The 14,312-nt window shown below is 34.8% G+C and overlaps 1 protein-coding gene across 2 annotated transcripts; it reads left to right on the forward strand.

Annotated features, from left to right (window-relative positions):
* Positions 1 to 24: 24 nt before the first annotated feature.
* Positions 25 to 10,001, forward strand: LOC121374184 (poly(U)-specific endoribonuclease-B-like). 2 transcript variants are annotated; one of them, XM_041501165.1, is made up of 6 exons: positions 25 to 141; positions 2,967 to 3,067; positions 3,855 to 3,956; positions 4,565 to 4,796; positions 5,430 to 5,574; positions 6,989 to 10,001. In XM_041501165.1, the coding sequence occupies exons 1-6, from the start codon at positions 119 to 121 to the stop codon at positions 7,247 to 7,249; spliced, it is 864 nt and encodes a 287-aa protein (XP_041357099.1). In that variant the 5' UTR covers positions 25 to 118; the 3' UTR covers positions 7,250 to 10,001. The 2 variants fall into 2 exon arrangements, with proteins under 2 accessions (XP_041357099.1, XP_041357100.1); XM_041501166.1 differs by lacking the exon at positions 25 to 141 and adding an exon at positions 2,184 to 2,211.
* Positions 10,002 to 14,312: the final 4,311 nt, after the last annotated feature.

Below are 14,312 nucleotides of genomic sequence, written 5' to 3' on the forward strand. Positions count from 1 at the left end.
TGCGAAGAGCTTGAATCTGTGTGCAGTGATCCGGAACCATATGCTGACAGGTTATGGGAGGGTCCTACGTAAACCGATAAAACATTCAGCAGATCTGACGCGTCCATAATTGATCCACATGGCGCATTACTCTGGGAATAAGTGTGTAAAAAATTATATTGTTTTCAAAGATATTTTTATTTTATTTTATTTGACTATCGGCACGGTACTTTTAAAGTGACATGGTTACGGGGATCGGGCTAAAACGAACCCCTAGTCGGCTAGTGACTAGGAAAATTGTCGAAAAGGGAGCCGATTTCGCTCTAACAGTACCTCAATATATTGGCTAAAGCAGTACCACTTGGGGGAGGGAGCCTGGTTTTTGTTGTTTTGTTTTGTTCTTTTTTATTATTATTATTATTATTATTATCATTATGGCAAGACTTCTAGTAATTCCAGCATTCAGTATATAATATTCAGGCTGAGGTTTAGAACTTTAGTGATAGGGCTACTGATAGTATTAGCATGCTGGAACATTCGGAACTCTTTTTGTTTCATTTCAGTACTGTTTCAGCTAATGTAGAACAACATGTAGTTCAGGGTGACGAGAAAATTAATTTTGGAAAATTCTCTGTTAAAATTTTTTAAAATGCTGAAACCGAGTTATTTTAAAACAAAATATCAATTATTATATGAAATGGTCCAAATTTTCGGTTTTCATTATGTCATGAATTTTTTTTGGGTTTTTTTTTCTCTCATTTGGACACATTTTCTGGTGGAAGTTGGTCTGTGCCCCCAGTGAGTGTGTTTGAACATTAATTTGATATAAGCATGTTAAATTCTGACATTTGATCTGACAGTCTTATGTGGGCATACATACATACGTTGTTGGGGGTTTTTTTTGTTCTTTTTTCTTTGTTTATTATAAGTCATATCATGAAGTATTTTATAATGACACATCTTTTATCTGGGATGAAAAAAAGGCATACATGTTTTCAAGGCATAATTAGTAATAATTGCCAGTATTCAGCATTAACCAGATACAGATTTAGATAGGGTCCTTTAATTTGGGTCGATTAGACTTTACCTTTGTATAATGTTTTATTTATTAATGCCACCAGACTGCATGACATATTAATGTTACACCTGTTACAGACACCCTCCTAATAACTTATAAATCTCTACCACTGCTTATATTTAAAGACTTACAATTATACACATGTATCATTTCACTTAACTAGTAGATATAGCTGCCTATTTTCCTCCCAACAGCCCACTTTTAAAGATACGCAAACATCCTGAATTATTGAAGACAGTATGATTGGGGTGTTTTTTCATTCCAACCAGTGCTCCCACAAGTTGTTTATCCTGTCTATGGGAAAGTGCTTATAAAAGATCCATTGCTGCTAATGGATAAATTTAGCATATGTCCTCTAATACAATGTATCAGAATCCAATAGGTCATCATTAGTTAATCAATGTACTCTAGTGGTGTCTTTACACAAAACAAACTTTAATTGTTAACTATCCATTAATAGAGAAAATGTATGCACATAAGATAAATTTATGAAATTCATGCAGCAACCTACATGGGATTTTGCAAGGAATTTTACCAGAAATTTATTTAAATAAAATTTAGTCATTACCCTGCAAAATGCTCCACATACCCACTGGTGCAGGAAGCATGTACCCACCCCCCACACACACACTTTGTAGCAGCAGCTATGGTTTTTATACAGCGCTCGCTCGCTGTGCGGTCAGTCTGGGATCGATCCCTGTCGGTGGGCCCATTGAGCTATTTCTCGTTCCAGCCAGTGCACCATGACTGGTATATCAACGGCCATGGTATGTACTACCCTCTCTATGGGATGGTGCATATAAAAGATCCCTTGCTACTAATCAAAAAAAGTAGCCCATGAAGTGACGACAGCGGGTTTCCTCTCTCATTATCTGTGTGGTCCTTAACCATGTGTTTGACACCATATAACTAAATAAAATGTGTTGAGTGCATTGTTAAATAAAACATTGCTTTCTATGGTTTTTATATATTTATACATGTATTTATGTATATAGTCAAACCTCGATAACTCCACCTTCGATCTCTCAAAAATTTAACGCATGTGGATTGATCAAACTCGTTGTCGATAGTATTTTAAAGACAAATTAATTGTCAATCTGGTCAATCAGACAAAGCGCGCCTGTCTCGCATGATCTGGGCTGTATGGAATTAAGGTAATAATTACAGAATAATAGATCGCCGGCTAAGCGGAACGAAATGATCCTGTGTTTGGTTGTCCGTGTTCGTACATGGCGGAGAGCCTCGCTCCGTAATACATAATTACAGAATTACAGGTTAACTTCAAAGAGCACTTGTAATAATTGTTTGCATTGTTTCTTTTTTATAAATGTTAGTTCCTGATTTACATTAGTGCTTTTTAATGATTTTTCCTATTTAAAATAATTAAAAATAATTTTGTGAAAAACAAATGTACTGAGTGTTATTCGGTGTTCAGTGTTTTATTTATTTGTCACATTCCACCATGTTTTGACATCTGCAAAATACATCAACGTTCATTATATCATTTCCTTCCAGTTTCAGATATGAACTCTTATATATTAGTTTCGGAAACTCCCTGAAAGTTAATCTATTTCCTCATCCCCTTCAAGATCGAGTTATCGAAGTTTGACTGTACATGTATATATATGTGTGTATGCCCCCAACGTTTTGGCACCTTCCTTACACCTGTAATTCCCCTTTGAAAAAAACTACATGTATGATGTTGGTATTATTAAGTATACATGTACATGTGAGTTCACTTTAAAAAAAACCCAAAACACCGATACATTTTTGCTATTGACTGTTTACTTTCCAAATAATGGCCTCCGAAATCCTTTGTACCTGCATTTTGAAAATATTGCGTTTTATTTTTCACAATGTATGTTTTTTGTTTTGTTATTATTATTAATTTTTCTTGATCGTTTTTCAGCTTCACTCCTGACCCTGACTTGTCAGAACAGCTGACCAAGCTTTGGGAACTGGATACAAATAAGTGTTTTCCAGGTGTCGATTATGAACTGGATCTGCAAGGTAAACTTTATAATACTTGAACAGGGCTCAAAACGTCCTGTCGCTAGGTCGCCATGGCAACCAATGTCCTGTTTGGGCGAATTAAATATTAAAAAATAATGGCATTAGTTGCCAAAATAATATTATTTGGGTGATCTTCTGTAGAGCTATAACATATGAGCCACTATTAATATTTGTATTGCATATATTTATTCCACATTAAAATCTTGCTCGTGGTTTGCTTACCTCAATTTGCCAACATCCATTATTATATTTTGGGGCACCATATTTTTTGGCGAGTTTCAAGCCCTGCTGGAAACAACATTAGGTACACTAAATACATACATGTGTTAACTGTACAGTTAAGCTATAGTCACATTTTATCAGTGTGTTAAAGTTAAAAGCATCATTAAACAGTACAAAGTTTTATTATAATCAGTAGGGTCCACTGTTTCCCAACATTTATTGGGGTGGGATGGAGGGGGAAGCATTATACTTGAACGAGATCTTACTTGAACTAAAAGTCAAACGGGTTTCATAAAATCACTGTCCATAAAAACAGTAATTTCTTTTATTATGTACTGGTATCTAATGATTGGTTTTATCAAAGAGTACCTACAATGTGCTACATTGTATTACATGCTGTGTCACAATGTTATCTGTTATTAGTACTTTTTACAATGTTATAAAATGTTTCATTATATACATTGCAATGAAATATATAGATCTACAGAAACCATGAAAGTGATATTCGGTAGTTTCAACTGATCACAAAAAAACATTCAATTTGTTTTTGTTTTTGTTTTAGGCTATGTGACAAGTACCCGGAACGTAAGCCGTGACTATGCATATGACAAACTCTTCTACTGGGTTGATGAAGAAAATGTGTTTGAAAGACCCACTTACAAAGGTAGGATATGAACTAGATCCTGTCATTGTTACACAGGAAAGAAGGAAATGTTTTATTTATTTAACAACGCGCTCAACACATTTTATTTATGGTTATATGGCGTTGGACATATGGTTAAGGACCACACAGATATTGAGATAGGAAACCTGCTGTCGCAACTTCGTAGGCTATTCTTTTCGATTAGCAGCAAGGGATCTTTTATATGCACCATCCCACAGACAGGATAGTGCATACCACGACCTTTGTTACATCAGTTGTGAAGCACTGGCTGGAACGAGAAATACACAGAGCCAGATAACGTATTTAAAATGTGGGCGAGGGTCTGAACAATTCACAGCACTGTGTAATAAGTGGGGGTTGAGGGCCGGTACCTATACTTTATTATATTATATATGCCAGAGTGCTTAAAGGGGTTGGCCTAAGTTTGTTGCCATTTTAACTGGACTTTACCTCCCAAGAATATTGATGTAAATTAATTTTCTTTTTTTTCATTTACTTGTCCATCCATTTATGCTAGTGATGATAATTGGTACCTGAATTTACTATAATATTATATATCATTATTTCATGGACTTTGAATAAAAGAGAAGTCTTATTTAATTTTTCAGCCTTCAAAAATTTACTAGACAACTATGAATTGGAGATAGGAACTATTGAGAATGTGACATTTGAGGAGAAAAAGGAAAACTGGGCTTTTCTTGACGCCATCATGGAAACTCCTGTTATGCAGGAAACACACAAGTATCTGGTATCCAAGGCCGATGTCTCTGAAGATGAAAGTGATTTTAAGAAATTGCTACATGACATTTGGTTCCGGATGTTTAGAAAAAAAGGATGTCGGTAAATACATGTCCAAAATTTATTAGTCTATCGTATGAGAAAAAACAGGTATTTTATATTCATGTGTTGTAAACAAACAATTTGTTTAACAACACCAATAGAGCACATTGATTTATTAATCACTGGCTATTAGATGTCAAACATATGGTCATTTTGTCACAGTTATGGAGAGAAAACCTGCTACATTTTTCCATTAGTAGCAAGAGATCTTTTACTTGCACCATTCCACAGACAGGATACCACGGCCTTTGATGTACCAGCCGTGGTGCACTGGCTCAAACGAGAAATAGCTCAATGGGTCCAACAACAGGGATCGATCTTAGACCGACTGCGCTTCATCCTCTGAAAATTGTGAGAATAATAATGTCATTCATGTGTCACTCACACACATGTACTTTTGCGTAACTCATTTTCTGTTCATGCATTAAATTCAGGACATAATAGATTATGCAAAAAGGAAATTGGTTACCTGAATTAATTTTTATGTAACCCACACATTTTTAATTATCGGAGGCCGGTATTTTAATTCCAATGATAATGTTGTACACGTATTAAGTACATAGAGACATAGAGACATCCACATGCAGGTCTATAAACAGCCAGCATTCATATTATAAATTGTGATATTTGTAGAGGAAACGACTCATGCAGTTTTGAACATGTCTTTGTTGGTGAAGGGAGAGGCGAAGAGTTTATTGGTCTTCATAACTGGATAAAGTTTTATTTGGAGGAAAAAGTAGGAAACATCAATTACCATGGTTACTTTCGCAGGGAAACTGTAAGTATTTTTGAAATGTATACATATTTAACTACCAATAGTGGTATATTCTAAGATAAAAAGTTTTCAAGAATATCATACAAGTATAATTTTTATTTAAGCTGTTAGAATTTAAAACTGTTGATAATAGCAATAATTGGATATGTCACTTAAAGGGACACACCCTAGTTACGGCTAGTTGTTAACCATTACGGCGTTGTTTTTCGCTATTAAACCCATTTTTTCACAAATAAAATTGCACTTTACTTACCGTTTATTATTTAGAATATACATTTCCATTCACCTGAAGTGTTTTTTGGTAATCCTGGTAATCCTGGTGTTTGTAATACCACAAAATGCATTTTTCGTATTTCTGAAAAACGGACGCACGTTTGACAAAAAAACGTTGAGCAGACAAGGTCTAATCTATTTTTAGACGGGATATTTCCATTTCAATGTCACAGATGTTGGTATACCACGTGACCGTTATCATTTTGGTTCGGTTTGTTTTCTCGTGCACGGTTCGCGCAATAAACATCCGATTTGTTGTTGTTCATTTGTGAGATTTTTCTTCACAGTTCGTGAACATTTTCAGTAACAATAAAGTTCAGACAAGTAAGTGTCTCAATACAAAACGTTACAAACCCTTAAAACCAATAATTTTGCTAAGTCTTACGATATCTGGAGAGGGGATACAATCAGGACAGAACAGTTGGAACATGTCCAGGAGAGGTGAAAAGAACGCACCCCAAGTCTGTGAAATTTGTCGTGATGTAGGCATTGTTGTGCTTCGAGCGACATCTACCGGTGACATCAGAATACAAACTTTCAAAATTATTTCAAGCAATTGGGACACGGGGATTCCCATGGTATTTATCGATATAAAACCTGCTTTTTCACTCCATTTGATAAAAACGTGATCTAAGTGTGTTACAGGTTTGTAGATTAACCAAATTATAATTTATTTTTGCTGGATGGAACTAGGGTGTGCGGTTTTAAAGAGAGAGATAGAGTTTTAAAACACTAACATTGGGGGTTGGGGTGGGGTCAGGATATTCATATTTACAAAATAGACTTAACTGCAACATTTGACTTCCTTTTTTTGACTAGCCGTCGGGCATGGCAGTGGTAGTTATTTACTAGCCCAACATTTAACATTACTAGCCATGGGAGTGGGATTACCATAATCTAGAAGTCCTGCACAGTTTGATAAAATGTTATCTCAAACATGTGTGATTTGAGTACTTATTTTAATTGATTAAGAAACACTAACAATCCCATGATAGAATTTGGATGGCGTTCTACATATTTGTTCAGGATATAACTGATAATATTGTACATTTTTAGCAGTCATAAATATTGATTCTGCTGTAGTTATTGTCGTTTACAAGATAAATTCGAGGTGATGAAAGTTAACTTTGTTTTGTGTGTCCAGGTTAAGGACGATGACGTCCCACGTCTGTTAGCCGTCCAGTTTGACTGGAAGGGCATCAAGGGGAAGCCTCTGTGCAGCATCTTCATTGGCACAAGTCCCGAGTTTGAGATTGCAGCGTACACCACCTCTCTGTTGCTAGGTAAAGATGACGGAAGTACGGATATACAGCTGGGGGAGTATGAGATTGAGCTGACCTGTCACTCGTTTGGCTATCACAGGAAGAAGTTGGGCACAGCATTCATTACAGCTGCTAGGATTTAAATTGACGTTTTCAGTATTTTTGGTATTTGCAAGATTTGCAGCAGCAGCTATGGATTTAAATTAACAAATTCAGTATTTTGGGTATTCGCAGGATTTGCAACATCTAGGATTTAAATAAAAGTTTGATATTCATAAGGAATTAGAGAAACTTCAATGACATGTTTTACAAATATATTTTGGGGGTTTAAAAAAATTAAAACTACCTTTCATGAAATTACCAACTATCTTCCAAATCTTTCAACTTTTAAACCAGATGCCATCAATGTCCTGCATAGATGCGGTGGAGGGGGCAAGGGGGTAATGCCCTCTCTCAAACTTAAACTGGAGGGGCCAGCCTCCCTCCATTGAAAGGCAATCTAAATAAAACAATTATGGATTTAAATGGGTTTTTATAACTCCCAACGGTTCACAAGAAAATATATACAACCTCAATGCCTATGTTCTGAGTTAAATAACTTTTTAAAATGTACTTCCATGTTCAACCATGTTCTTTGTTGAACAATTTATCCACAGATATTCTCTAATACAAACATGTCATTGAATTTTCCTGTTCCAAGATGAGAACAGTAGAGCTGAAGTTCAGCAGTCCATGCTTATTTTGGCTGACTTTTCTATAAAGCTGTTTTACAATTGTAGGTGTACGGGTAAAAAACTATTTAATATTTTTACTCAGAAAGACTGGCTTATGGTCTGCAGCACATACTGTGTTGCTTGGTTATGGTTATTTTAAGCACCAGTTGCTTTTGATGGGATTGTTGAGCTGATGTAGAGTGCTATGTTTTTAAGATATTTTATTGGTCAGATTGCTATCCAAATTATTTTTGTCCCGTCTGGAACTCGCAGTTTAAAAAAAAAAAAAAACCCCACTAAAATAATGATTCAAACTTGTTTAATTTAGTAATTATTCTTAGGCTCAGGACAGTATATAATATACATCAAGTTTTTTTATCTTTACAGTCTTCAGACATGTTAACATTATTTGCAATAAACGGACTTCCGGACAGGACAAAAAGGAGACCCTTATATGATTTATGCTTGCCATGTCTAGATCAGTATTTTAGTCAAGTTAATGCAACACACAAAAGTATCAGTTTCATCAGCCATGCACTGCCTTTGTCAAGATTTCATATTTAAAAAACAATTAAATGAAGATATACAAAACGTTAAAACTGACGGTTAGTATGGTCCCACGTGACCTCAGGGTGACTTTACTGGAGCTCTGAGCAAGGCTTCTAGGGGCTTTGGCATTAATGGCATTGCTTATATATTTGCCACTTTGTACTCCCCAAAGGCCACACTGGGTATGACAAACAATTTATACATCAGAAACTGCACACTAACTGGGTATAATTTATGCAGATTTGCATAGTTCAAAGACATAATATAATTAATAATCATATATTTTGTGATGTGTTATGAATATTCTTGGCAATATTAGTATATCTATAATTTATAACCAGCTGAAGGTATGTTTGTTATTTTTTACATTCTCTTTGATGGAAAATATGTATGTACTGATTCTTATTATGTAATTATGTTTTGTTTTTAAATTAAGGAATCGTGAGTTGTGGGGTATGAATTGATATTTTAATGACCTCAGGATCCATTTTTCTCTGAACATAATGTTTCAGTTCAGTAAACCACAAAACACTGCACATTTTCATAATCATTTGCCATTTCCAGTCACAGTGAAATATGGTAAGTATTAAGAAAGCAAATTGCAACGATTTTGATATATACATGTATTTTGTAATGAAGTACATAACTTACTTCTAATGTTTACAGTTAATTTCAAAATTAACTTGGAGCTCAGGACACATTATATATTGTGGCATTATTATATTGTTATTGAGATTATTTCATTTAAGGATAAGAGCAAAATATATTTGCCTAAATGATGAAGCTATTTATCTATTAGTTTTGTCCAATTTTACGACCATGTAACATACTGTACCCTAATACTCAAAATCTGACACTTTTGTCTGTTGCTCTGTAGTACTTATTTATGATCTATGGTTTATGTATTTGCATGTTCTGTGCGTGTATGCTACATACATACTTGAAATCTAGTCATCTATTTTTATACTGGTTTTGTTTTCAACAATGCAATATGTGTTACTATCTTTGATACTACCCAAATTTGATACTACATTTATTACATTACTCTTTATGGAATGTGATGTCTGTTACCTTTATTATAATATCTGTATTTGTCATAGTTAATATAACTAAGTATATTAAAACAAAGCTTTTAACTTGCCCAACAATACACAAGTCAATATTTTAGGTTGTCAAATACTAGAAAAGTTGTATATATGCAGAAATGTCCATTATTGGGTCCAGGTGTGATTATGGGGAGTGCTATATGTGAACTTGGTTTAGCATATAACAAATTATGATATTTTTTATTGTTTACTTTGCATTTCTTGCAAGTATATGTCAATACTGAATGGAAGACAAATCAGATTTAATAAGCAACTCTTGGAGCAATGTCAACACATTGTAGTCTGTATTACAAGTACATTTGTGTAGATACATATCCTTTTTTGTTACTCTAGCCCTGAAATAATATTGTTTTGGTCAGGAATTTGCTTTTTAAATACATCTTGACACATGACGTTTTTGTTGGACCATATCCCAAGTAAAGTCCTGAATTTCTCTGAACCTTTTGTATATTCTATGCATAGTGGATTTTGTTTTCTTTTTATAGTATATTTACATTAAAGGTATAATAAAAATACATTACTACTTATTTTGTGTGACGTTTTTAGTTGTTAGTCTTTTGTGGGGGGTGGGGGGTGGTGGTGTTGTTGGGGTTTTTTGTAGGGGAGGGAGGAGGGATTGTGCTCATACTGGAATGTTCCTTCTTTGTGTAGCTCAACTATTGATGTTGGGATTATTATTTTTTATTATTGTTTTTTTTTTTGGGGGGGGGGGGGGGGTGTTGTCATGGCCCTAAATTAACCTTGCAATTTGGTACTCACAGATCTTTGTGGTTTTGCATCTTTGGAAGGTGCTGACTGGTGATCTGAGGTGTGTAGACTGGCAACAGTGATTATTTTAAAATATTCAAAATAGAGTCCAAGATGGCTGCCAAAATGTAGAACTGGAACTATCTTGGATACTTTATCACCTATACCAATATTATTGATATCTTAAACTGGGTTTGTTTAGGGGTCAAAGAATTCATTTTTTAAATACCCGCAACTAATCAAGACATTGCAACATCATTTAACTCCAAAATTCCCGCCATTATTGCAGCCAGAACAAGGGAATTGTAATTTATCACATTTTTGAAGACAAGACAAGATATTTATGCAGTTATTGCGGCCACATGACCAAGATAACTACTTTTAAAACGAATGAATCATGCACTACTTGTGTACAAATTACAATACTTATTCAATTTGAACTGGCAGATTTCTTTTTAAAAACAAGGTTATTCCTTTGATACACTTTATATTTTGGGTGGAAATCAAGAAATTAAATTTTTCTCTTCAAGGTTTTACTATAAAATATTCTGATATGAAATATTTCCTGCTTAAACCATAATATGGATATATTAAAAGAAAATGATATTCATCTTCCACTTGATTGAGATTACACTGTATACAGATGGTTTCATTTATTTCTATTACTGGATTATATCTGCTTTTCTGTACTTTTATTTATGTGACAAACACCTAAATTTAGAAAAAATTCTCAAGAGATTCTTATATGGTGACAAATATAATATATACTTTTCTGTTCTAAAAGAGATTTATAAGAAGAATATGCCTTTAAAAAATGTATCACATTTTTCATCAACTAGGGTAAGGTTGCAATGTTAGTACCTGTGTTTTACAGGTCAAGGAATTTATTGAATTTTGTTTGTTTTGTAACAACCTCTTGCTAACAGATGAATTGTATCATTTACCTCGTTGGATCCATTGAGCTGATTTTTTGTCTCATTGCAACCAGTGCACCATAACTGGATAAAGGCTGTGGTATGTGCTTTGTATTATGTGGGAAAGTGCATATAAAAGATCCCTTTCTGCATTAGGAAAAATGTAGTGGGTTTTCTCCGATGATTACGTGTCAGAATTACCAAATATTTGACATCCAATGGCCAATGATTAATTGATCAATGTGCTCCAGTGGTGTCGTTAACCAAAACAAACTTTTTTTTTTTTAATCATGTCATCAGCCCAGGCCTCAGAATTAAGCTGGGGATGATTATGCATTCCATCCATCCCCACAAAACAACTGCAGCTCCCCCCCCCCCCCCCAATTTATGATAATTTGTTTAGTTTTTTTAATTTTTTAAGTTGAAGAATCCAAGAAATCCCTTTATGGTCTTCGGCTGCATGTTAACACCTGCGCGTGCTGTAACCTCACCGTGGTGCAGGGGTGTAACATTTTCTTTAAGAATGGCCAATACAGCACAAAATTGAAGTTGTGAGTAAAATTCAGTATCTCGCTGTGATATTTGTGTTTTTGCACAGTTCTTTACACTGTTTTTGTTTAAATCTTGAATTTTTATATTGATGTTGATCATCACTTTATTTATTTGCATTACCATAGTTTGACACCCAATAGCCGATGTATTTTTTCGTGCTGGGGTGTCGTTAAACATTCGTTCATTCATTCATTCGGCTGCATGTTATTGTCCAAATGGATTTTCTAGATCTGCTACTCCTGTACATATAGGTTCTCTGTCATAATGCTAGTATTACACTACCATAAAGTCCTTGAATGCAAATTCATCCATTATCTCTGGAAATTTTAATAAGAAGCTATATGATTAGATTTCAAATCCAGTAAAGGATCTCCACGGGAGTGGCTATCTTATAGATGAGGCACTGGATAGAAATACTATTTTTCCAAATGAACATTCGACTTTGCATTGTGCACACAGGGCCGGATTTAGACCGGGGGGGGGGGGGGGGGGCACTTCAGGTTCAGGGCTCCTCAACATAGAAATTAAATTACATAGCAAATAAAAAAAATGAACTAATTTTATAATTATTACATTTTTTTTTATAGGAAGTCCTTAGTCGGAGGGGTGGGGGGCTGAGGCAATTGCCCCCTAATAAATCCGACACTGTGTGCACAGATACGGTTTCGATCACGGATAACGGTTTAAATTGTAGTTCAGATTGTATATGCATGCTAATGCGGAATTAACAGCTAGACAATGTTGAGCTTGCATTCACGCAATAGCCGATGCACGTGTGTTTGCTGGGGTGTCATTAAACATTAATTCATTCATGCATTCATAGGTACTTCACCATCAAAAGAAAGGTTATTTTAACTGAAATATTTTATGCGTGAAATAGAAGCCATAACATACATTACAATTATAAATCTGCCACAAGCATATTCAATACCACATCTCGACACCAGACTGATTCCAAAACGATGTTAAATTGTAGAGCTGTGAACCTCCGAGGATACTTATATCTAAGCCATGACTCAGTGTCAAATGTGTGGGTGTGTGTGTGTGTGGGGAGGGGGGGGGGGGTTACAGAAGAGCTAATCTTTTGCACGATACTATATGTTCCAACTCCGTCTGTAAGAGAAGTGCCACTTTATAATGCACGTGCGCCAGTATAGATCTTGAAGCACTATAACCCTTCTACGGCTTCCTTATATAACATGACGTTTGAATGCGCACATGGATGTGCACAGAGGAGCTGTATTTTCATAGCAGTGTTATATTGGTGTGGGGTGTACTTTGAGGTGTGCTGGGTCGCAGGATCGATTGAGGTCGATGGGCTCGATGTTTTTCCCGTCCTAACCTGTTCCACGTCTGGTGCGGTACATCAAGGCTTAAGTAGAACTGAATTCGACATATGTCTTCAGCTGATATTTTCCGTTATGATCAAACGCCGTTATATGTACTGTCATATTTAAGCGGGGGGGGGAGAGTATTCCATTATTATTATTATTAGATCGAGAACTTTTATTATTGTATAGATCTATCTTCATCATATTTAATTATTTTATACAATGCTTTTCGTCAGTCTTTATAAAGTGTGTAATGCGAGTGGAAATAAATCAGAAGTATCAAAAATATTTATTTATTCTATTTATCAAAACATCTAAGCAATTTTACATACATCAGATAGAGCAGATGGCCTCAGATTACAGTTATCTTCCCATTTGGTTGTCCAAAATCCGGAAGTTTCACCGCGCAAGTAGTCTGCTGTTTGACTGTGATTATTTCATGGCAGACAGCTATGAAGTGGCAACTGTTTGACTGAAGTGACAGGGGATAGCATGTAGTTTGTAAACATGTGTAACTTGTTGACATTGAAGACTTGTTTGTGGTAATTCCGGCCCATGCAAAAGTAGTGCTTTTTGTGTAAAATGGGTGTACTCCGGCCTGGTTTAGAGGGTGTGTCTGTTTAAACCAATATGCTGGGAGAAAGAGCTGGACAACAGGGGTTGTCCTTTTCAGGGTGTGTGTCCCCCATGCAGGCAAAGGTACATACAAAACTTCACGGGCCTGCTGATATTAATAAAAATGTTATAGCCACTAAGGCTATATAGAAACATATAGCGAAATTAATTGTGGTCTGAGGCCTGATATAGTTCACACATTACACCGGTTAAATGCTTGATTCTGATGAAAGTATTATAACCAGAGAGGTGAAATTACACAGACTGATTGTGCATACCACAAGGAATATGAAAACTAATTTATTTATTTTCTAAATATTTTATTAAATTAAAAAACATTTTTTTTGAATTTATTAAAAATTAAAATTAAAAGTTTCAACTTTTAAATTTCAATATCCTCCAAAATAGCATAAAATGACCTCTGATGTTACTACAGGTTGTTGCAATATTTTTTAACAGTTTTGAGCTAATAATTTGGTAAAAAAGAGCAAAAGTTGGATTTTGTTAGTCAATATTGAGATTTTGATTTTTTTTACATATTGAATTTTAAAGAGTTTCTCAATTATTGCAATTGGACAGAAGATCTAAATATAATGAATATATCACTACTAAATGTAATTAAACACTTTAAATAAATAGTATACAGTTTTTAACAAGATTAAGTACTCTAATAATACAT

Source organism: Gigantopelta aegis, chromosome 6 (assembly GCF_016097555.1).
Source record: "Gigantopelta aegis isolate Gae_Host chromosome 6, Gae_host_genome, whole genome shotgun sequence".
In the NCBI taxonomy this organism is placed as follows: domain Eukaryota; kingdom Metazoa; phylum Mollusca; class Gastropoda; order Neomphalida; family Peltospiridae; genus Gigantopelta; species Gigantopelta aegis.